The sequence below is a fragment of the Dromaius novaehollandiae genome, chromosome 1, assembly GCF_036370855.1.
Source record: "Dromaius novaehollandiae isolate bDroNov1 chromosome 1, bDroNov1.hap1, whole genome shotgun sequence".
Lineage (NCBI taxonomy): Eukaryota > Metazoa > Chordata > Aves > Casuariiformes > Dromaiidae > Dromaius > Dromaius novaehollandiae.
Genome location: NC_088098.1, coordinates 11,795,519 through 11,819,083, shown reverse-complemented (window position 1 = coordinate 11,819,083; position 23,565 = coordinate 11,795,519). Strand labels below are relative to the sequence as shown.

Sequence of the window (23,565 nt, the reverse complement as noted above, 5' to 3'; positions counted from 1 at the left end):
CTAATCAACTCACTTGGCTCATCAAGAAAAGAGTTAATTACTTTCATGAAGAGGTTATTTTCTGTATTTTCAATAAAAAGAGAGAGGTGATTCCCATACCACACTGTAGCCACCTTCCTTCACTGTTGGTGTAATATTCAGGGTATTATACATTCTCTGCTTATGATGATAGAGACCAACATCTTCCAGATTCCCAACAGTCTTCAATATAACCCTGAGCAAGAGAATTACAGCAGGTGCTGAACTGAGTTAGCTAATGGCACAGAACACACAGAATCCTTCTAGCTGCCAACCAAACTTAGGATTACCCACTACCTGTATGTTTACGGTCCCTCAGTACTGTATTATCTGAGCATCTGGTTGGGGAATTTTATGATTAACAGGTCAGGAAACACTGAATAGCTGGGACTAGCACATTTCATGAACACATTTGGTTTTAAAGAGTTTCTGATTAAATTGAGGAGAAGTTCAGATAAAACCTTATCTTGCTTGTTGCCAACTCATTTATTAGACTAGTGCATGCTTGAGCTTACAGGAAACCCATTAGTTATGGATGACCCAGCTTTATTTAATGCTCTGACACAGAGGGAGGAGCCCAGAAACCCTAGAATCACACTTTCTAAAGCTTCCAGGTTCATTCACTGTTCCCAAGGCTTCTAGTCTTCTAGTTCCTTTCATACTGCTGGGGCTCAAGTACAGCATCCAAGCTGTGCACCACAGCTGAATCAGGTGTCTTGAAGCTGAGCTCCCTGCCTCAATTTCAATATTTTTAAAGACCATTTTTAACAATATGTTTGTATTTGTGTTAAAAGAATTATTAAGAATTCCTTCTACAGGAAATATTGACTCTTCTACCTTTCTTTCTAACATAACGAATTTCCATCACAAACACAAGTTTCCCACAAAGCAGATTTCAGCTTTCAACTAGCTTTGCTCACATTTTTTTCGTGTATTTATCATTATGACATGTCTGTATGACAGAAAAGTACAACCATACTTGTGTTACAGGGAAAGACTAGGCAGCGGGCTTGCCAACCGGGCAAACAGGACAGTAAACAAGATACATCAGGGGTGGTGATAACAGCTTGCAATTAAGCGAGGAAGGTCAGGGTGGTAAGTACACAGGGAAAGGTGATGGCAGCAAAAGAGCCCTTGGGAAGGATAAAACACGTCGAAAGGGGCTGCCTCAAGTATATGCAGCCCGAGAAACAAACGGAAGCAGCTAGAGCTCCACATTTGGATCCAGAACTATGGCAGCATTGGAATCACTGCAACATTCTGGGATCACTCATATGAGCAGAGTTTTGGGATGGACAGGCAAAGGCTCTTGAAAGGAATATACAAACATTGACCAGGCATGGAGGGATGATGCCAGAAAGGTAAAGCTAAACTCTAGAGGAAAAACTTGCAAAGGATGTCAAGGAAAACAAGAACTTCTACTGCTATATTAGCATTAAAGGAATGAAAAAAAAACAACCAACCAAAAAAAAAAAAAAAGTGTGGGCCTGCCGCTGAATGGGATGGCGACTTAGTGACAAGTAAGGCTGAGGTACTCAGTGCCTCCTTTGCCTCAGTCTTCACCAGCAAGATCTCCCAGGGCATTGTACCTAGAGACAGGATGTAAGGAGAACTGTCTTCTCCTTGAAAGAGGATCAAGGCAGGTATCAAGAAATCTTGACTCATCCCATGGGACCAGATGGCACATACCCTATGAGGTGAAGCTGAGCCTTGTTTAGCCTGGAGAAGAGAAGGTTTAAGGGGGACCTAATAGCCGCCTTCCCATACCTACAAGGAGGTTACTGAGAAGGTGGAGCACAGTGGTGCAATCTTCACAGTGGTGCACAGTGGAGAACAAGAGGCAGAGGTTATACATTGAAACAAGAGAGGTTTCAACTGGATATAAGGAAAAAACAAATCATTAAGAGGGTAATTAAGCACTGAAAAAATTGTCCAGAGAGACTGGGATACCTCTGTCCTCGAAGACTTTCCAGACCTGACAGGACAAGCTGGTCCTGAGCAAATGGATCCGAATTCCATGCTGAACTGCTTTGAGCAGCAGCTCAGAATTGAGACCTCCCAAGGTCCTTTCTAACCTGAAAGGCTCTATGAATTCTCACAGTGTTTAAATGGCTTGCCTGAGATCCAAAAGAAAATGGTGGGAAAAGAAATGGACTCAGGATTTCCCAAAATTTCAACTCATCATTTTTTCCTTCTTGATACAGCTTCTCTCTCACCACCTCAAAATAACATTTTTAGAGACTACATGTCTAATTCCCAGACCTGAGTCTGCAACCATACCACATCCTTACTGTATCTGGAGCTCTCATATCATCTCTTTGAGACTGGAACTTAACTGCAGTCCCCTCTTTTGTCCTTGCCCTGACCCTGCCTTGTGCACCATACAAAGTAATCCCAGGTACATTTCTTGGGAAGCTGGTATGCTAGAATAGATGTTAAACTGGATAATCAGCACCCAGAACACCAGTGTACCATTTTGTGAATCGAAACATAAATTAAGGCACAACTTCCCTACTGATTTCCTGGTCGGTGAAACTCCTGAGAATCTTCCCATAGCTATGGTTCATAGACTACTCCAGCAATGTTTGTGTCAGACTTTTGCCATATTTCCCCTTCCAATTTCCATCCAGTGTTGCATTTCCCAATTCTCTGTAAAAGAGACTTTTGGGATGAACAAATGCTGTACAACATTTATGAGGTCACTGTTATTTAAATCTTAAAAGTCTTATAAATTTAAAACTTGTAATTTGAATCAAGTTATCAAACCAATGACCTTTGTGACAACACAAGTCAGGTGAGCATATAATACATACATAATCATAAATATAGGGTGATAGAAAGAAATCATCTTAACAGGAATATGGATCCATTTCCAGTACCATGGCCAGTTATAAGAGAGAGAAAACATAATTATTCAAACCATAGGAGGTATCTACAGAGAAAAAAATACATCACATACCTTCTGCCTCCGCAGCAAAGAGAATGAAGCTACTGCTAAGAGCAAGAATACCATTTCTTCAGATGGAAACAGACAATGATGAGAAAATGAAAATCATAAGCAAGGGACCTATTCAATACAGTAAAACTAACAGGGGCTATGGAAAGGGTCAAATTTCATTTGACATGAAGAATTGTCATAAGCCAACTATTCACCTCACTGGGTTTGCTGGAAACTCATTATTCAGAGTATTTCTGGAATCATGATTATTACTTGCTACCCAATCAGCTAAACAGCTGACTTTTTAATTCTGTGCTAAAGATTATCCCATTTGCAGGTTTAAAAAGTAATACTGTCAGAGAGCTGATTATTGTTTCATCTCAAGCAATAAGTTCAGTGCTAGTTTGTCACACAGATCTTACCTCTAAAAGTCTGCAATCTAAAGTCCCACTTCTGTATCTACTGTCTGTGAAATCTCAACATCAAACCTACAGAGACAAATATAAAAGGCAACTTGCTAATAATCCCACAAAAGGACAATCTATAAATAAGTGGGGATTTCAGGGTTGTGTTTTAATTGTTTCGTTCACTTCTTGAGAGCACTGAGGAAGAAATGAGATGATAGGCAGGAAATGAATTCAGGGAGCTCGGCAAACCAGGATGAGGAGTTGGCGAGAACATACCGTGTGCAGTGGACCATGTTGTATTTCAGTTCGATGAAACTTATCAGATTGACAAACTCTCCAAATGTTGCCAAAGTGAAAGCAAAAGCCAGACTGCAGGTATCTGTTGGGTAGGTGCAATCCAAATGAAATAGCTCAAACTGAGATCCCACATTGACTCCTGATGCAACACAAGCTGTTACATAGCATGGTTGCCATCTCTCTTCTTACTAGTCTCAGGCAGCTTTTCCTTCCCTTCATCTCAGCACCTCTTGTAGTTCCTCATAATTTGAGGCAATGTGTTTTTTTTTTTCTCCTGTATGCACTAATCAGACTGATGCATAAAGTTCCTCCCTATCTCCTTCTCTTGCCATAGTAGGCTCTGATCTCCAGTTTTCATTTCATGTTTAATTACAAAGTACTAAATTAACAACAGGACAAAGGTGAGAAAAGTGCTATTTAACAGGAAAAAAAAGGCCTAAATCCAAACACACCACTCATAGAAAACCATGCAGTCGTATCTAACATACTAGGTGCCTACATCTGTCTGGCCCAGAGACTTTCTTGATGTCTATCAGTTTGCTTCTGTGCACATCCACAGCTGCCCTACTCTGACTATTTCAGTGCCTCTCTCCCCTCAGGCAGCCAGCATCCACACACGACACCCTACCGCTTACATCCAGTGAGCATTTCTAGGCCATGCTTCATGCACACTAATGGGATTAAGCTCTGCACAAAACACAGCTGCAGTCCTTTTCCTTGTGGAGAGTGAAAGCAGAAAACTGCCCACACATTCAGATTATGGCACAGCAGTAAGAGTACTTGCCCAGCAAGAGGAAGTGCTGACTGCTCCTGGCGTGTGCCCTCCAGGAGAGCTTTCTGACCGTCTGGCTATAGGCTGGCCTAGCTTGGGTGCCAACCTACTCAAGTTTGTCTACTGCAGAGAGCATTTAAGATGGACTGTGGCCCAAAAGAGGCCTCAGTGAAGAAGAGAACCTCTATCTAATCTATAGCATAAGGATTGTGGGGAAGTAATCTAGGAAGGGTGCGTACTGTTCCAATGAACGCGCATTTTACATAAAGCAATCAACAAAAGTCCTGACACATACTGCTGTACATACAACACAAATACTAAGTCCACTTAAAAAAAATGTTTTTAGAGATCATTTCTGTTTGACATCAAAAAGAAAGATACCCTGCTCCCCCCAAATAGTGTGCGCACACAAACATACTAGTTCATCACTTCTGCAATTCTTCACCACAACTGCTAACTTTAGTCTTGCTCAAATCAATAAAACTACTTACATCCTAAATTTAAGCACTACTTACATCCTAAATTTAAGCACCTGAGGAAGTTTTTGCTGGTTATGGTCTTAGGCTAATATCCTAAATTCACCTCTCTTCCCTTCGTTGTTACCTTAAGAAACAAGCAAATAGAAACCAAAATTTCCACAAGAATGTGCCAGGTTTCAAAGGTGTTCTCCTAGAGGATTCTATTTGCCATCTCTGTACAGAACTGCGACCCGTGGCACAGCCTAGCAGCAGTTCAAATGCACCAGCACTCTGTGAGCAGAAATGATTCTGCATCTGTATGCAGAGTTTTCCCACCTAGAGCTAGGATGACTTAGCAGAACAGCCCTGCATCCTTACGCAGCATCATAGCTCCTGCCACAGTTACGAATTCCCTTGCTGATTGCTAAGTACCTTAACTTATCCCAGACTATGAGTCTGCAATGAACCGGTAGGAAAGCAGACAACAGTCGAGGCTATCTCCTAATCCCTCTATTACCTAAATAGACACACTCTTTGGTTACAGTATGAGCAAGATCTTTGCCTGATAAACCTCCTAGCTCCCTTTTAGGAAGAGTACAGTTGGAAAATCATGCATTTTTCTGAATTTCCAGTGCAATACATTTTGTAGCTCTCTGATATTTTTTGCCAGAACGCTGTCTCTTCAGGACTGTTTGCTCTCAGTACCATTCTTTCAGGAAGCAGAAATAAATTATGCATTTTTTTTCTTTTAAGAAACAGTCTACAAGATACAGAGCTGACTAAAGTCAGAGGTAGTTCAGCGTGCTGCATCCTCACTGAATGTTACAGGATCCATCCCAAGTAGAAAGTGTCTGAGCATGTTAACACACAGAAAAGACAGTTCAAGGGTGAAGTTCATGTGAGGAGACTGGCTGATGTCCTAAGCTCTGAAACTGTAACTCCTGTAACTGATGAGTGGAAGCAAAATGCTAAGGGTCAGAGCTGTCTACTGTTTTTTTCAAATGTGTTGATACATCTTATTTTGCTTCAAGGTATTCTCCTGGAAAATAGAATAAATATTACAGAAACTGAGCAATCACTAAATATGTATAATCTAACATGTTGCCAGGACAGTGAAAACAGAAATTCTGGGGAAACTAGCGTTTCTAGAGGGTTTTAGTTTTGTTGTTACCCCCCCCCCCCCTTAAGCAGGCTGAATGAAAATGAAGATAAAAATAACCTTCAGTTTGCTAGATTGAATGCAGAGTCCTGGAACATTGGAAAGTCATTTTCTCTCTTTCCAAACCTGACAGCTGTCATTTGGTCCTCAGCATAACAGTGGCAGTGTGGTTGAACTTCGCATGTTTTGTTACTACAATGGTGGTATTGGTTGTTGTCAACCATGTATTTTTACCTAGTCACACTACTGCACATCTCTCATTTGAGAGGGCTCTTTAAATAAAGGTCCTTTCAAATACACATACAATAACAGTTAGTTTAGTTGGAGGTCTCTTATTCCTCCACCTATACAAAGTTCAGTCATGCCCTACAGACACTGGGTTTGCTGTTGTTACTGTATTAGAGCAAGGCTCTGGTTTGGATCAGTCCTTGCCACGAAAGGTGATAAACAAACACAGAACTAGCCATGGTCTCAACTCCAGAGGGCTTGCTCTTTACTGTTTTGCTCAGGAGTAGCAAAAAGTGATTGAATTGTGAAGGTGATTCTAGGCAAATGACATTAAAGTCTTTACATAATGCTGAAACACCACTAATTTTTCTTGGGCCAAACACTGCTGGAGAAACTACTGAGAAGTACTCCCGAATCCTAAAATACATTTACTGGAATTATTTCACTCTTCCTGAAAAAGCCAGATGCATTAGTTACCATGAGCTCTACTTTATTTGCCTGAGCTGAGCCTCAGGGCACTGTACCGTAGTAGAGGAAATTCTGTTTTGGAGGCAAAGAAAATACTTTGCACTTCCTTGATTTAAAAGAAAAAGAAACCCAGCCAGATTTTGGGTGTCTAAACTGCCTTGGGAACAGTGATGCATGGGCAAAGCACAGGTAACTCACTCTAATACTCATGTTAGTTACCTTAATTCACTGCATCCCACACTCCACAGCCAACTCTTAACTATCTGTGGAGGGTTATTTGAGTTGCACATTAATTGTGCTATGGACACACTCTGTGTAGCTCAGAGGTTATTAACACAAAGCATATTGGCTCAGGTGCAGCACTGCACAAACAAGGTTAAACAGTTTTCAGTGCGAGTTCAGATCTGGAAGCAGTTTAGCCACTTTTATGTGAGATGGAGCATGAAGAATATATTCTACTGATCCAAGCCAGCTCCCTTCAGTGTATATCTGGACCACGGTCCAAACCCAAGAACATTCAGAAGTGCACAGACACCCTTATCTTCATGGAGCCACAGGAAAGCCACCTAAGCCTGCTCAGGCAGGCCTTTCTTGATCCAAACTGGTTCTAGGCAGATGAACTCAAATATCCACGCACCACGCTCACTCGCCCTCCAGTTCACTAGCTCATGAGGAATCTTTAGCACTGACAAAAACAAAACAGAGCAGATACACCCCAGTGGCTCTTTGTGAAGGCAACCTCAGGCCTGAGCCAGAGCTGATAAACTGTGCTGGATCCACAGTGACTATGAAGAACCAGTCAAGCATCTCCATTACACAGGAGACTTCAGGGTATCCTATAGTATTTGCCTGTGTGATACCATTTTCATGTTATCCCAGCTTCCAATCGCTCTGAACAATAGAGTGACTGAATCTCTCCTACTTTTGGGGAACTGTATTCAAGAACAAGCACAAACGTCAGTAGTGATTATGCAATGTACGTCAAGAGATATACATTCAGGTGTTGTGATGCAAAGCCATAACCATAACTTGAAATTCAACCTCTTCCAAAAAGCAAGGAAAGAAGTCTTGCAGCATGTCTGAAAAGCTGGTAATACAAACACAAGCAGAAATACATACATTTACTTCTGAAGATAAGACTTAACAGTGAAATACTGTTCTTAGGAAGGTATAAAGAAAAATTGACTTGCTGTTAACTTAGTACCACAAAACCTGCGAAACATTTGAATGCTAGCAGTACTGATGCGTGAATCCTGCTGATCCAGGTCCTGCACTCACATAAACACCCCTTGGTAGGCTGGAGTTCAGAAAAGAGATGCTATGCCATGGATTGACCAGGAGCCTCAGCAGACAGACCATCAAGCAAGATTTCAACACTATGTTAGAAATACATTTACAGACAAAAATTCTACATATCAAATTGCAAATAATTAGCGTAGCTGTTCACCAGCAAAATCTGCCATCTCCTGTAAATAGGATTTTACACTAGATTTAACCTTGTCCTAGATACTAGATAGTCATTTTATGTTATATGCATACATATTATATTCAGTTATTTATACAGTCTGCGTAACACAGTATTTTTAGAGTATTTTGAGTTATGATTTAACCAGGCATCGACACATGCCTTTGGATAAACTACAGGAGAGAAACATTACTGCTCGCTTCATTTACTGAAGATCTTTTAAAATGATGTGTCATTTCTATGCAAGATAATCCATTTCTCCCTGATCCCATGTGCCTGGGATACTATTTAACAAGACTTTTGATGAATACAATTTAGCAATGAGAAAGTAATTCTCAAGCTCACTAAAGTCTACTTAAATAATACTAACATCTTAATCAATTATGCCTTGATTAACTCTAGAGTCGCAGCCAGGTATCCAAGATGAAAGACGGCTACAAGAACACAGAGGAAATACTGAGATGATGCAGACTGCTGTAGGACAGGAAGGTTTAGGAAGGTATTAGCACTTAGTCTTGAAAAAAAAGTCTATGGACTCCACTTTTATTTTCCTTACAGCTCCACAACAAAGAATCGTATGCAGTGAGGTGGAGAGTGACAGACGTCTGATAAATTCCAGCAATGTCAACCCGGTTGTCAGTCACTGAGGGACTTCTTGTCAGTCATCGTAAGCTTAAACACCACCATTAGCACTTGTTGCACCAACCTGCACCAAACCTAAAACACACAGGAGTGCAGATAAAATTCTGTTCTTTCATCTGCATATTTTAATAAAATGATCATGATTAAAGGATAACGTTGGCATTTAATTTGTCAATATGTTTTGAAATTATCACCGAGATGAGTGGAGCACAGGGGACTGGTTCAGCCTCAGAATTAACAACGAAAAGAATCGGAACCTCTTTAGATCAAAAATGTACACTGTGCATAACCATGGCACATACAGAAATTCCAGGCACAGATTTCCTATGCAAGTGCGAAATTACTCTCATAGCTAGATAAATACTGAAATTTTTGATAGTGATCAAAGAGGAGGTATGATGTAATACCCATCTTAATCTGACTGTCCTTGCATAGCACCTCAGGCATCAGCCTGAAAACATATTTGCAGGATGGTTTTCCTCTGAATACAGTAGCAGACTACATTATAGACTTTATACACAAAAAATGCTGACTGGACACTTCTACTAAGCAGAGTATCATTTTTTATCAGAAATCCCTGGGGAGCAAAACATGTCCCTGAATTAATATGAGCCTATTAAACGTACCATTAGAACTTTGTTTATTGAAAATATCTAAAATGAGTACCTCTAAAAAGCTCTTTTATGCCAAAGGAAAACGTTAGAAGATAATTACTGAAGAGCCCTGACTCTATCAATAGGCTAAATGGTGTCAGAAATAATTTGGCTGAACTTGCATTTAAATTGAAGAATATGATTTCTTAATGTGGTTCCTTCTGAAGACAGATGTTAAGCCCCACATACGTTACAAATCCTGGTTTTGATATGCCAGATGAACAGTCCAAAGTCATTTTCCCAAATAATAAATGACAAATACAGCACAGGCCTCAAGTGTTTCAGGTTCCTAGGATCATCTCTCCTCCTCACTGTAACTATACTCCCACCATCTACTGCTGCAAGAGTTGGAGTATTTAATTTTTGCAAAGTTTAAAATATGGTCTCTTCCCCAGCAAATTGTGATTAAACATAAACAGTTTAGCATAGTACTGTTTTCTATTTATACTCTGAAGTGTCCTAACATTACAATATTCCATTACAGATACAGCTTTAGATGTATTCATGGGAGCTAAATTAAACCATTATTTAAGTTCTGGCGTGTTGTAAGATACAACAGCGAACCAGCAGGAAGAGGGAGGAAGATGCTGATAATTAAAAATTCTGTTTGAGCAAATCATCATTAATTATGCTACTGAAGGCTTGAAGATATATCAGAAGAATCTTGTAGCATATAATGCCATTTAAAAATAAAACGAAACAAACCCTATAGTATTTCTGTTCTCCAACTTTTCTTATTTCTTGCAACAGTTGAGATAAAAGACTGATCTGATCAATTTTTCTTTTTATTAGTCAGCCTCATATTAAAATAGTCTTTCCAAACAAAAATGAAGGTTTGTCCTTTGCCACAGAGAAATTTCACTGTAAAAGAATACACAGAGGACATGGCAAGAAGGAAAAATATGATATAAACAAGAACACAGAAGAAAGTTTTGGGACAAAACAAGGGAGAGTTGCATGTAAAGACTATCCTATAATCATGTTCTCACATTGATGAGACACTCCACGACAGAAACAGGTCTTCAGAAGGAAATAAGGAGGAGTCCAGTTCAGACTGCTTCAGAAAAAGCCTTTTATATTCAAGAGGGATGTGGAAAAACATGGAGATGCTTGCTAGACTAGCATATAAAAAACATTTTAAGATGAGTTTTGCCAGTGGAAGAGAACAGACCAAGTGGGCTCCGCAGCAACAAACACAACAAAGAGGTAAGAAGGGGAAGAGCTACACAGAGCCTTGAAAAAGAAACTGGAAAGTTCCAACTCTTTTGCTGTGGTGGTGAAGGCCATGACGATAACTTTATGTGTAAGGACTGAACAAGGGCAAGTGGAAAATTTAAGACAGAAGAGGTTAGAAAGACTGGAAAAAGGTTAGCTGCAAGTTCACGGTGGACAGATTCTGTATAGCTCCCTCATCCAAACCACTGTGGCAACCAACTTAAAACAGGTCATTACCACTGCTACTACAGGACTTTGTTTGCAAAGTAGCACACAAGACAAGCAGTATAAGGGAACCATATAGGAAACTCCTGATACAGACCTTCTCTCAATATTTCCAACTGGTTCACTGACTTCTTCCTGTCCATGGGAACCCCTTCATTAGAAAACTAATGAAGGCAGTTTCACGTAACTTATTGTTAGTAAATGCCATGTTTATCTTCTCCTTTATTAACTGTCAATAGTTTAATAGTAAATAGTCACTGTTAAACAAAAGACTTGGTACCTCTCTCATACAAATTGGCATAAACCAAGCACATACAGAAGTCAACAGGGGAACACAAGCATAATCCCCAAGCACACATGCCCTTTTCTTTTCTCCTCATCACACTCTCCCAAATTCCCTGATATAAGCTTACAAACGGCATAACCAACAGCTACTGCAATCATCATCTCCGGGCATGGGGGTAGGTGGCTGGCACACCATTAGTGATATCCGCATCACTGTTTGGGTACTTTTTCTCTGAAACATCTCATTCTCATGGGGCTCAGCCCTAGCAGGGGGAACTCTTGGCTCATCCTACCAGGGACGCATGGCCAGGCCGCACATCCCTCCTCGCCGCCAGCCCTGCTGTACCGCCCTCGCTCGGGTGGCTGCTTGCCCTCCGCCTGGCAACTTCCCGGTACCTTCCCAGACAAGGCCCCGGCGGTACACGCCGTAACTCCCATTCCCGTATCGCCCGCTGACACAACCGGCCACAGCGCCCGTCACGCCTGACCTCACCTCCGCCCCCGTCACACCCCGACGGAGGGAGCGGGAAGCCTCCCCTCACCCTCGGGTCATGGGAGGGCGGGGGCGGCCCTCCCTCGCACCCCTCACCCGAGATTGCGTGCCCGGCACCAGCCGGGTCTCGGGCGCCCCCCGCCACCAGAACGGCCGGGCTCACCCCCCCCCGCTACGCGCGGCCCCCCCGCCCTTTTCCCGTAACCGCCGCCCGCCAACGGCGGCCGCCGGGAACCGAAACTAGCGGCCCCGCGCGCATGCACGCCGTCACGGCTCCGGCCCTCCTGCCGCCGGAGGTGTCACCAGCTCTGCCGAGCCCTGCGCCCGCCCCGCCGCCGCGCTCCCGACCAATAGAAAGAGAGCGCGCATCGGCCGCCCAGTGACGTCACCGGACGGCCCCGCCCCTCCCGCCTTCTGCCCGGAATCTAATGGTAGAGAACGTGCAGTACCGGGCTCTTCCCCGCCTGCCCCCTACGTCACGAGCCACCCCTCCCTTCCCAAACTCCGACCGGGCTGTGAGACCAATCAGAGGATGCTCGGCCTCCTGGCCCCGCCCCGCCCGCCCCGTGACCTCGCGCCTTGCCTCCCGCGGCCTAGACGTGAATCCAATCAATGGGGTAGGAACGGGGCGGCGGCCCCGCCCCTGTCCGTAATCTCCGTGGCCCCGCCCCTTCCCCGTTCCCCCTCCCCTCCCCCTTTCTCCTCTCCCCCGCCCCCTCCCCTTACCGAGCGTCTGGCGGCGGCGGGAGGCGGTGCAGCTCAGTCCTGTCCGTGCGGGCGGCGGCGCCTCCTCGGGCTCGGCGACATGGAGTGCGCGACGGCGGGGGCCGAGTTCAACATCCTCCTCGCCACCGACTCCTACAAGGTGGGCACGGTGGCAGGGCGGGGGTCACCTCTGCCTGCGCCCTGGCGGGGCCGCCGCCGCAGCGGTCCCAGCCGGGCCCCGCCGCCGGGGCGGTGCATCCGCGGGGCGCCGCGCCAGGCCGTGCCCGCAGCCGGCGGGTCCCTTCCCCCGGCCGCCTCTCCGCGGTGGTCGGGGCCCCTGAGGCGCGAGGGAGGGTGCCCGGCGCGCGGGGTGACCGTTGGCGGCGCGGCCGTTGGCGGCGCGCGGGGGGCGAGCAGGCCTGGCGGCGGCTGGCCCTCCCGGGAGCCTCCCCGGGCGCCGGGGGCCGCGCGCCGCCCCACGGCCCGGCCGCAGCCCCCGCCGCCGCGCGATGCCCGGGGCCGTCCTGTGGGCCGCCGTCCGCGGCGAGGCGAGAAAGAAAGTGAAACCGGGCGGGGTGGACGCTGCCGTCCCGCCGCCCTGCGGGAGCGGAGCGGAGCGGGCAGGGCGGCGAGGGGCGGCCATGGCGGGCACGCCGGAGGCGGGGGTCGCCTGCCGGGGCAGAGCATCCTCCGGCCCGCGGCGAGCGCGGCGCCCGCCTGTTCCCTCCCCGGCGGCGGCGGGAGCGAACGCACATGTTGCCTCTCTAGGACTGTGAAAGCGAGAAAGGCAGTTACTCTTCTTCTGTCTGGTTTCTCCCGCTTTGCTCGACTTGGACAGCGAAACTGTGCTGGTTGCCTACGCTTTTGTGTGATTTCATGATTCAGAGCACTCTAAGGAACTCGCTGACTCGAAATATGTATTTTCTGGTCACATGTGCTTTCTAGTCATTGCAATGTCACATTTTGCAAGCGAGCTTCTCATTCATAGTAGGGAATCTGACTTCGCAATCCTCCTTTCGTTCCCTGAAATTCATGTTGTTTGATCAGCAATGATCAGGTACAGGCAGCTGTCCACGTTCTGTTTCGGTCCACTAGAGGACTGATTTCTGGCCCAGAAGCTCTCCGAATACATCGGAACATGAGCCTGCCCAGGCCCAAGTCCTGCTTCTGCTCCGTGTTGTGTTGACGCAAACAGACAGTTTGTGGACACTGGGCAGAGCTGGCATGTGACTCCCAGAGCCTGGCCTTATACATGTGCCGTATCTCCTAGACTTGGAAAAGCCTTTTTCTTTGGCAGCTGAATTTGCAATGTCAAAGAGGTTGCTGGTGCCCTCAGCAAAACTAGAGTAACCATACAGTTTATCATTATCTTTATAAAGTATTTATTAAAGATTTGAGCACTGCTGTGGTTCTTTTTTGGACTACTACTAGACAGAAGAGTAAACAGAAGGAAATGTCCAGGTCTTGTTACTGACTAATTACTAAAGTACAAGCTTCAGTAAGATGCTCTGATTGCTGACCTGCATGGCTGTATCTTTGCCAGCTCATCTTTGATGATATTAGTGTTATTCGATGCTACGTTAAGGCATTGTTTTTGTGAAGAAATTCTTAACACCTATTACTGTTGGAGAGAGTGTGTGTTGAAAAACTGGAAGAAACTCATAAATCTTAGAGCTGCTCAGTCAGAGCATCTTAATGCTGCTATTGAGGGTCAGGGAAACTGCTTTCAATACTGACTTAATCTTGCTGCAGTACTCGCTCTAGGAACAATGTTCAAGTGTTCATTGTTAAACTTGGTTCAGCTATGGAAGGCCCACTTTTTCCTCCATGTTTGAGACTAATCACAAGTAGACCTTGCAAACACTAAAGCCTAGAAAACATGAAGTACTGTAGGCTTGGGTTTAAACAGTATCCACTTTAATTTGTGTAGCACTTTTGTTAACTTCACTTTGCTTTGAGATTAGTAGTACTTTGGGATTAGTAGTAATCAGGAGTGCTGGTATGACGGGTAACAGGTCTGCTTCAGTCTTATTTGTTACTTTAAATCAAAGATGTTTTGGTAGCATTCTGTGAGAGATAGGAATCTTAAAGAAGTCAAGTTAAAGGCCAAATGTTTCTCCTAATCTGAAACTGTGAGTTTAGATAAAGTTTACTGTGACAGTTTGGAGTATGTCTCGTTATACTAAGAACAGTTGGAAATGACTGCTTTGTTAGGGCCATTTAAAGTGTCTCTCTCCCTGTATGCTTTGTTCCCAATCTCAAAAGCTCTAACATCTTTGAACAGTGCTTAAACAAGTAGTTCTTATATCTTGTTAGGTAATACAAGCAAACATCACTTATCTTCTCCCTGGATGATAAGATCATTTCCGATCAATGCAACACACTTAGTGAAAGCACTTTCGGTAACAGTTGTGCTAAAATATCTGGTAGTTTGCAACATCAAACTTTTTTACAGGAATTACAAAATACTCTGACTAGTAGTTTTAAAAAAAAAAGGAGAGAGAGAGAGAGAACTGATCTTGTGCCTTTTTCTTTTTTATAGATATTTTGGCCATATCTACAGTTTCTGTGTGTGCAGTACCATATATAATAAACAAAATCTGAGGAGAAACTTGCATCTGTTTTCAAAAATTTACTTGGTGATTCTACTGCAGTAGATGGTATCCATACAAAGTAATGTCAGTGACAAAAGTCACGTGGAACAGCTTGGAAAAAGAATTTGCAGGCTGTTCTAAATAGTACCACCCTGGCTCAGGCAGCTGTCCACAAGTACAAAGTTTAGTATCTCAGGGTCATATCTCTAATAATTCATAAGTCTGTGTCCAAACAGCATTAGCTTCAGTGTTCCAGTTCTGTGTTGCTACAGTTGGAAATTTGGGGAGGAGAGAAAATTGGTTGCTGGTTCTGTGTCTATATAGAATTCAAAAAAACAAGTACTGCAAGTCCAACTAATTTGATGGTTAAACAATATTCTGTTGACAGTTAATCCAGTGTGCCCTCCTTTTAAACCATCTTCCTATCTGTCTGTGAATCATAGGACATTTCCTGTTAAGTCACAGAAGATTGTCAAATATTCAGTTTCAAAATCTTAAAAGCTAATTGTGAAAAATAATTGAGTTTCATGCTTATTTCTAGTCTACTAAGTATTTCTAGATAGGAATCATTCTCAGTGGGTAAATCTCAGAGACTTGCTACACACTGGACCCAGCACTGAGCTTCTGTTGTGAACTGCTTAGAGAATTGTAGAAGTGCTCCATGATATTGATATAATAATATAACTATTTTTACAAAATTCTTTTTTCTTTTTCCTGTGTACTTCATTCTGTATTCTTAAACTTCTTTAGTCCTCCAACGGGATGATCTCCACAGGTACTAAATGCTGTCCCCTCAGAGTCTGGGCATATGGGGTCTATGGCTTGGTGTGTATCTATCTTGCTGATAAATAAAAGCAGCCTTTTTACTACTTTGGTTATTTGTCCTTTTATCATAGCATTTTCAAGAGAGTCATGATTGCAGTGTTATCTGGGGAATGTCTTTGTGACTCTCCAGTACAGAGATGATGTTTTTAATATTGGTGTTCTCTGTTAGTGACTTAATGCGACTGCAAAAGGGAAGCATTTGAAGTTAAAATTCTTGCTGGTAGTTTGAAAGCTGCAAGTAAGGGGATGTCAGCAGGCTCCTTGAAGTTCCCTGTTCTGCATACACATGTGCTGCATGCTTATTATTGTTCTGTCCATATCAAGAAGTTCCTACAACCTTTTTAGTGCAAGAGTTGATGTGTCCTAGTCTTTCCCTTCCTCTCAGCTGGGCTGTGTCATTCTTCCCCATGTTGTTCTCTCTCTCATCCCCCTCTGGGACAGTGAGGGTTGTGTTCACTCATCATGCTTCCCAACCCACAGGATCTGTGTCCTCCAGTTCTTCATTCATCTGATGTTATTCCTTGACACACTACTATCTGTTTTCTTTCTCTCTGATGCTCAATGCTCTGGTTATTCCATGTTTTCAGACTTACTTGTTTCTGCACAGGCAATAAATCTTCAGGGTATCAGTAGTCTGAAACTGAATTGGGAGGATCAGCTTAAGAGAACTGTATTGTTCAACTGGAAGATGTTACTGACTGGCATACATTGAGGCTTTTACAGAGCTCACTGAAGTTACCGGACCTCCTAAGCATGTGCCTGAAGCTGTATATTCTAGCTTTCCATTTTTCATCAAAACCAACAATCTTCTACCCGTTTGAAGAATTGAATGTTCTGAAAATTTTGGCCCACGTTGGCTGCAGCATGAGCTGCAAGTGAGGAAACGCTATCAAAATGAAGACTGAATGTTGTTCGCTGAAGCAATAATAGCTTATTTTGCTTTTACCAGTAAAATGTATCACTGCTGCTTGGAATGTTTTGTAATTAAGCTGATAGCTGTAATAAGTTGCCATGCAATTACCCTTGAGGAGGAGCTGACTTGCTATATAGACTATAAATGAGGTCTGTTTCTGAATTTGGTACTTTCTGGATGCTTCAGTGAAGCTTAAAAGATACTTTTTAACACTGTGTATCTTGTATTTTGAATTTAAAGTGTTTATCATTTTGACTGACTTTTTTTTTTTTAAACTCTGAATGGATGTTAGAAGAACACTTGCTTCTGAAGCACTTCTTGTGTGTGTGTATTTATCCTCAGGTTTCTGACAGCCTGTATGTTATTTAGAAAGCTATGGGTATGCAAGGAAAAGACATGAGTATTCTTTAATTTGTTGGGATTGATTAGTATTTAATGACCATAAAATATTCCTGTTCAGATGCACTTTTTTGTTTTTAATTAAACCCTTTTGGTTGGGATGTGACTGTGTGCTGGTATCTCCTGTGATGCTGTCAGCGGAAAGCATTGGAAACTTCCGGACTGACCTTCCTTGTAAGAAACTCTCTTTGCTTTATCTAGGTTCATTATCTTTCACGTTTTGATTGGCAGCATTTAAGCCTTTTTCACTCTGTACTGTTACAAATCCCAAGTCATCATTGCTCTAAAGAAATACTGTAAATGTACAGAATTCAGACAATTGTTAAATTAATGGAAAGTCCCTCTTTCTTGAGTCACTGCAGCTTTTATTGTTGAAAAGTTGATGTTTTTCTGTATTCATTAAGGAACAGGAAACTTGTAGCAATATGTGAAATAGTGCAACTGACTTCACAAATGTGTAAACAGTAAACATAAGGCATTTTGTCATCTTCATTATGATCATCTTGGATGCAAAACAGGAATTTTTGGTGGCAAAGAAATCTGTCATAAAGCATTACCTTTTTTTAAAACATTGTATTTTCTCTGAGCAATTTAGAATATACTTAGTTCTAATGCTTACACTTGACTTGTTTTTACAATGAATGTGATTGTGGTCACTTACAGCATCTCTGCTGATATGTGCAACTTCAATAGAAATTCAGGTGCTTGCATGCTGCCTCATTTTTCTTAGTGCTGACTGATATCTTAACTTTTTTCTCCTCACCTCTGATCCCCTTATCTTTCATCCTATATATAAGAAATGGTGGATGGTGATAGAACACAGAGATATCAAAAATGATACAATGGGATCAGCCTTCAATCTCGCAAAACCCGTATTAGTGTATCCCTCTCATCTCATAAGAGCAGGTATCTCCCAGTGTTTTTGCTACTGGGTCTTAAAAAAGTATCTTAATCTGCATTTGCTTCACTTATGCTGTTTCAGTAAGTCTGCTGGAGGTCTCTATAAAGCTACCTGTCTATGGTAATTTGAAGCTCACTTACGACCAAAATAGTAAGATTTTACTTGATTATTAGATTTTTTTTTTTAACACTTGCTAGCGAGTGTCTTGCACTTCACTTCCTATTGTTGGATGCCCTTTTTGTTGTCTTCGTAGAGATTGATTCTTCTGAGGTTTCCTCTTGCATTCAGATAACTTCATCCTTGAACGATACTGACTTCTGATTTGGTTTTGCGTTTCCATTTTCGTCTGTGGTATACTTTCCTTTTGTGATTGCTTTGGTAACTGCAGTAGTTTCGCTGTTGAATAGAACTGCTGGTCAGGTTTTTTTCCTGAAGGGGGTCAGCAGTTTACATTACAACTGCTGTTAGTTATGTCTCATCCCAGTGAAGTATATCTGATAAAGCATTCCCTTTGTTCCTAAGTACTGGTTCATCCCCTCTGGTGTTAACAGTGTTGTTTTTCGTATAGGTTACTGGCAACCTTTCATTTCAACCGTTCTATTGGTTAAACCTGATAAAGGTTTAGGTGATACAGTCTTTCAAATCATGGCATATTTCCACACATATTTCAAGTAATAGGTATTATGGAAGTTAAGGGGATCTTAGAGTTGCTTTGCAGAAGTATACCCAGTGTTAATGCCAGAAGCACCGCTGCATCATCTAACTCAGCAGGTTGTGTATGGGCATGAAGATGCCCTAGATATATCTGCTCAAGTATTAGTTCTTTCAACAAGCCATTCTAACATTGCTTCCCACAGCTTTACCTCTCATATTTATTTGTCACTTTTAACAGGCTAAGGTCAATTTTCACATACACTGGAATGGGCCATATCCATTTCAGTGTACTAAAAAGGCTTGCACTACAGTGACCAGTCTGTAGGCTGAGCCCTAATTACTTGCTGCACAGCCTAAAGTGCCCCGGCTGAGTGGCCTAGCTACCAGCTTCCAGGACTAGGCTCCTTCAGATTTATTTTCCTCCTCTTCCCATAATTCTTTGTGCTTCTGGCTATACAGTGCCTTGGTTTCAATAGCTGGGTGGTTCTGTACACATTTTGCACTAAAGATCTTCTAATATAATTCCAGAAAGTTCAAATATCATTAGATAGTCGGGTTGGGGGGGGCAGTTGCCCTCCCTCTGTCCCCACGCTAGACAGGGCTTTGAACCATCCTTCTTGTTTTTCATGTTAAGCATCTACCAGGCCTAGCTGAGCACCAGGAATGAAAAGGAACTTGGCCACACCTGAGTTCTTTAGTCATGCCAGGCCTAGGTTTCATGTTTTCAGATGGTTGAGATGTATAGACTTTAATAACCTTTTAAAGCCGTTTCATTAATATGGTTGCAATCTGTTGCATAACACAGCTTGTGGATTATAAACATAGTCTTTTATGCCAAAAACTGTCTTATCTAGCTTATAAAATGCAGCCTCTACCTCAGTCTCTTCTTTTTTTTGTGATGAATACCTGTTAATTCCTTTCCTCCCAAAATTTAACACTTAATGTTTGATGGATTTTTCTTGGATGGCTGATCAAAATGGAATTTGTGCTGCAAGTTTTTGTCAACTGACTGATTCGATTTAGTTAAGTAGGTGTAGTCCCAATGGAGATATTCTTTGTTCAGAGTACAGCTTTATTTTGATTAAATTTAGTAAGGAGTTACTACAACTGGAATAAAAGTGCTCTATTTCAATCATAACATAACTGTGTTGCAGATGGTTGTTCCAAGGCTGTTCATCATAATTTGTGCAGAGAAAATCTAAACCACAGTCTTCAAACTAAGTATTGAAAGGCCGTTGAGCTACTTTGGGGTTTTGTTTTCTCTTAAGGGTCTCCTAGTCCCAGTTAGGGTTGGGGGGGGGGGGATTGTTTTCTGTTGAGAAGAGGTTCCCTATGGAGTTTATGGTCACTCCTGCTTATCAAGAGCCCATCTATACCAGTCCTGCTTTTATCATCCCCAAACTGAAAGCACTGATTTATCTCATCAATAATATCTTGATCTGTAAGTCATATAAAATATATTTCAAATATTGTCCATTGTCACTGATTTGTCTTTGTAATCTTCCTTAGAATACAGAAAGATGCAAAATTTCATCTGACAATAACAAAAGTTCAGGCATTCTTATAAACATAGTTTTAATTGTCTAAAGTGTCTTATAGTTTTATTTCAATGGCATTCTTGGTCTCCTTCGTGAAATGTTTCTGCTCTCTAGGGCTTGATCTTTCCCCAGACTTTTTTTTCCACCAGACATTTCACTACATAGCAAACCTCTGGAACATCACTATGGTAGGTGCATATTATTATTTCCCTGCATCCTAGTAGTCCAGAAGTCCTAGTTAGCAGTTGGAGCTGTCATGTTGCTTTGTAGATAAATGTAGCCTAGTAGGTATTGGTGCCTGTGCCTAAGAGCTTGAAAGCAAAACACGTAAACCAGAGAAGTAATTTCTGACTGACAGATGAGGACCTGAGGTGCAGAGTGAAGCGACTTAGCACTGTAGAAACCTGTAGCAGAGTTTAGGAATGGATCTAAAGATTTTAAGTTCCAGTAAAACACCTTAAGAAAAGCAGAAATGGGTCTTGTGCCTAATTTCTCACATACCTATACAGTGCTCTTGGAGTAAGCAAAGGTTGGAAAGTGCAGTATTTTTTACTGAGCCTTTGAAAGGGGAATAGTTTGTGAGAAGTCTTGCAGACATGTTGTATACCCCAAAGGGTGTTTTGATTTTATTTACAAAACTAATAGCTTTGTGGAATGTGAAAGGAAGCACAAGTTATTTAGACTTACAGATCTAAAGATTGCTTAGATGTGAAATATCTTAACTGCCAGAGATGCATACTTTTCACTCTGTTTAAACAGATTCTAACGTGTGAGGAACAAAATTGCATCTTACAGATATAACTGTTGTAAAATTAGTAAACTGTCATCTTCAAATACTTGAAGCAGTATAATTGATAAATTGACACTTGTGTCATAAACATTGCTTTTGCTTAGGTTTGAATCCTTAGAAATAACTTCTTTCTGGACACTAGGTGGTGTGTATTTTCAGATAAAGATCTAATTTAATAAGTCAGAAAAAGTAGCTAAATCTGTGATAATGTTTGAGGGACTTCAGTAGTTTTTAGGCTGCTTGACTGGCACTGTCAGTCTGGCTGTTAGCATTCCAGCCCGATTTCAGCCCTCTAGTTCTGGTCTGCAGCCAGAACACCATGTTTTGTGCTCGTGCTTCCAGGCAGAGTGAGGATGGGAAGTCCCTAAAGAAAACTCCACTTAAATGCAGTAGGAAAAGGTGGCACTAATTCACTGTGTGCACTGTACACTTCAAGTTAATTTTGGGTCTGTAATCCATTTGATAGAAACATTTGGCTGGAGGGAGATGTCTTTGAACTGCAAAAGCCAAAGTTTTTATTGCAGGTGGTAGCTAAAGATCACACAAGCTTTCATTGTAATATAGATGTTGACTTCAGCAACCTGCCCATGTGCGTTAACTTGGGTAATTCAACTTTGTCAAAGAAACCTGAGTACACAGTCTCACTTGGATATAGTTTTCTTTATCTTGCTTGAACTGTTGTGAATAAAAACAGCATTACATTGTTTTGTTCTAGAGCATGTTACAAGGAATTCTAGCTATTGGCTTGCATAATTGTTCCTGGGAAGCCTGCTATGTACGTTTTAAGCTAGGCTCTATGTTGAGGGCTTAGTCTGAAATTATGAAGTTGTTGGATGCCAGTAGGATGAAGAACAGAAATAAGGTTAAACAAAATCCTTTGGTGATATAATCAAATCAAGAAGGAGCCTGAACTAAAAGTCCAGTCCTTTGCATGGTTATAGAAAAGAGTAAAAATTTTTCACACAGTTTCTGTAACTTACTTCCATGGTAACAGTGTGAAGCAAGGAGTTTCTACTTTCCTTGCCTTAAAGTAACTGAAATATCTGATGGTTTGTTTCATGTTCTTTTCCTGGAGACCATTCAGTGCCTTTTTCTGTAAGGGGACTCTGTGTGTGTATTCATAATGCCATTAGTTAGAAAGGCATGTCAAATACAACTTGCTTTTTTCAGACTGCTTCATAGTAGTCGGGGGGTTTTTTTGTTTGTTTGTTTTCCTTCAAGTGTGATAATATCCTGGAAAGAATTCTCTGTGTACTGGCAGTGTGATTTACCCCCTTGGAAGTTCTGCATAGAACTGACATGTTACAATTCATGGAGGGAGACATTTTCCTTATAGCTAGAATTGAAGCTAAAGCCAATTGGTGTCTTTAGGTCTAACATTGTTAATAGTAAGCATTCTGCTTTTGGAGTTGTGGTGCTGGAACAGACTAGGTTTGTGCTCCATTAAATGTGTCTGCTTTGCAGTGCTTTGTTTGAAGTAAAGGCAGATGACTTGCAATGACAAGCTTGGTATTTATTTGATTGGCCTTGAAAATTTCATGCAAGTAAAAATAATGGAAAGATTTTTAAATTGCCTTTTTTACTATTTGAATGTTTCCTTGCAGCTTTGGAAACCCAAACACAGCAGCATTGTGCTGGTATAGGAGAACCAGAAAATGCAATTGAGCAGTCTAGTTCATTGTCCAAGCTGAGTGAATTGCTAAATATAAACAGCCTTTGAGAGGAAAAAGAAAACTGTGTTTTTAAAATCCTTTAATATACAGTTTTAGTAATACAGGTAAGGGAAACTTTCAAATATTTCATTTTGAAAGTGTCAGAGGTACATTTTAAAAAGCCAGGAGAATAAGAAAGAGTTTTTATAACTATCTATTTTTAAAGCTATCTGTTTACCAGTTTCTCATGATACTAGAAACTATATTGTTGAGGTGACTTGGAATAAGAAGTAGCAGCAAGTAACTTACAATGATCTCATACTTGCACCTATGAATCTACTGGGCTTTACAGGAAAACTCTGATATGCCTTTCACACTTCTGAGTTTTGCTCTGATGTATTATGGTGCTTTACTCTGCCTTAGGGACAGTTTACCCTTATAGAATGTATGGATTTGTTGATAGACTTTTCTTTTGGTCATAATTTAAAAAAACTTTCGATAGCTCTTCTTTTGGGGATGCCTCAGGCTGATTTATGTATCCTGTTATTTAAACACTGATAGTACGTAATTGATGTCATTGTGTGTTCATTTTGTGTAATATGAAATTGTGGATTTTGCACAGAATTTGCTTTTTACCTATTAGGAGATACCAAAGTTGCAGGTTGAAACTGTATTGTTTAGAGTGTAATAGTTCCAAACAGTGTATTACCCTAAATAAATCTTTGGGTAGGTTTGCTAGTTATCAGTTGCTAGTTCAAGCTGTTATGGTTGAATCCCCCATAGCCTCATAGGTTTGCTAGTTATCAGTTGCTAGTTCAAGCTGTTATGGTTGAATCCCCCATAGCCTCATATGTTTATGTGACCAATTTCC

General features: G+C 41.8%; 1 protein-coding gene and 2 long non-coding RNA genes across 4 annotated transcripts in view; 1 reads left to right on the top strand and 2 right to left on the bottom strand.

Annotated features, from left to right (window-relative positions):
* Positions 1 to 12,583, bottom strand: part of LOC135327411 (uncharacterized) — a 50,399-nt gene extending 37,816 nt beyond the window's left edge. The window contains exon 1 of the long non-coding RNA XR_010387512.1: positions 12,450 to 12,583. This is a non-coding gene — a long non-coding RNA (uncharacterized LOC135327411). The remainder of the gene's footprint in view (positions 1 to 12,449) is intronic.
* Positions 8,724 to 11,910, bottom strand: LOC112981756 (uncharacterized). Its single transcript, XR_003258806.2, has 2 exons — positions 11,043 to 11,910; positions 8,724 to 8,927 (listed from the first exon to the last, which is right to left on the bottom strand). It is a non-coding gene; the product is annotated as an uncharacterized LOC112981756 (long non-coding RNA).
* NAMPT (nicotinamide phosphoribosyltransferase) overlaps positions 12,456 to 23,565 on the top strand; it is a 30,977-nt gene continuing 19,867 nt past the window's right edge. For both annotated transcript variants that reach the window (XM_026097637.2, XM_064505620.1), the window contains exon 1: positions 12,456 to 12,588. In XM_026097637.2, the coding sequence (XP_025953422.1) occupies positions 12,529 to 12,588 (60 nt within the window). In that variant the 5' untranslated portion in view covers positions 12,456 to 12,528. The remainder of the gene's footprint in view (positions 12,589 to 23,565) is intronic.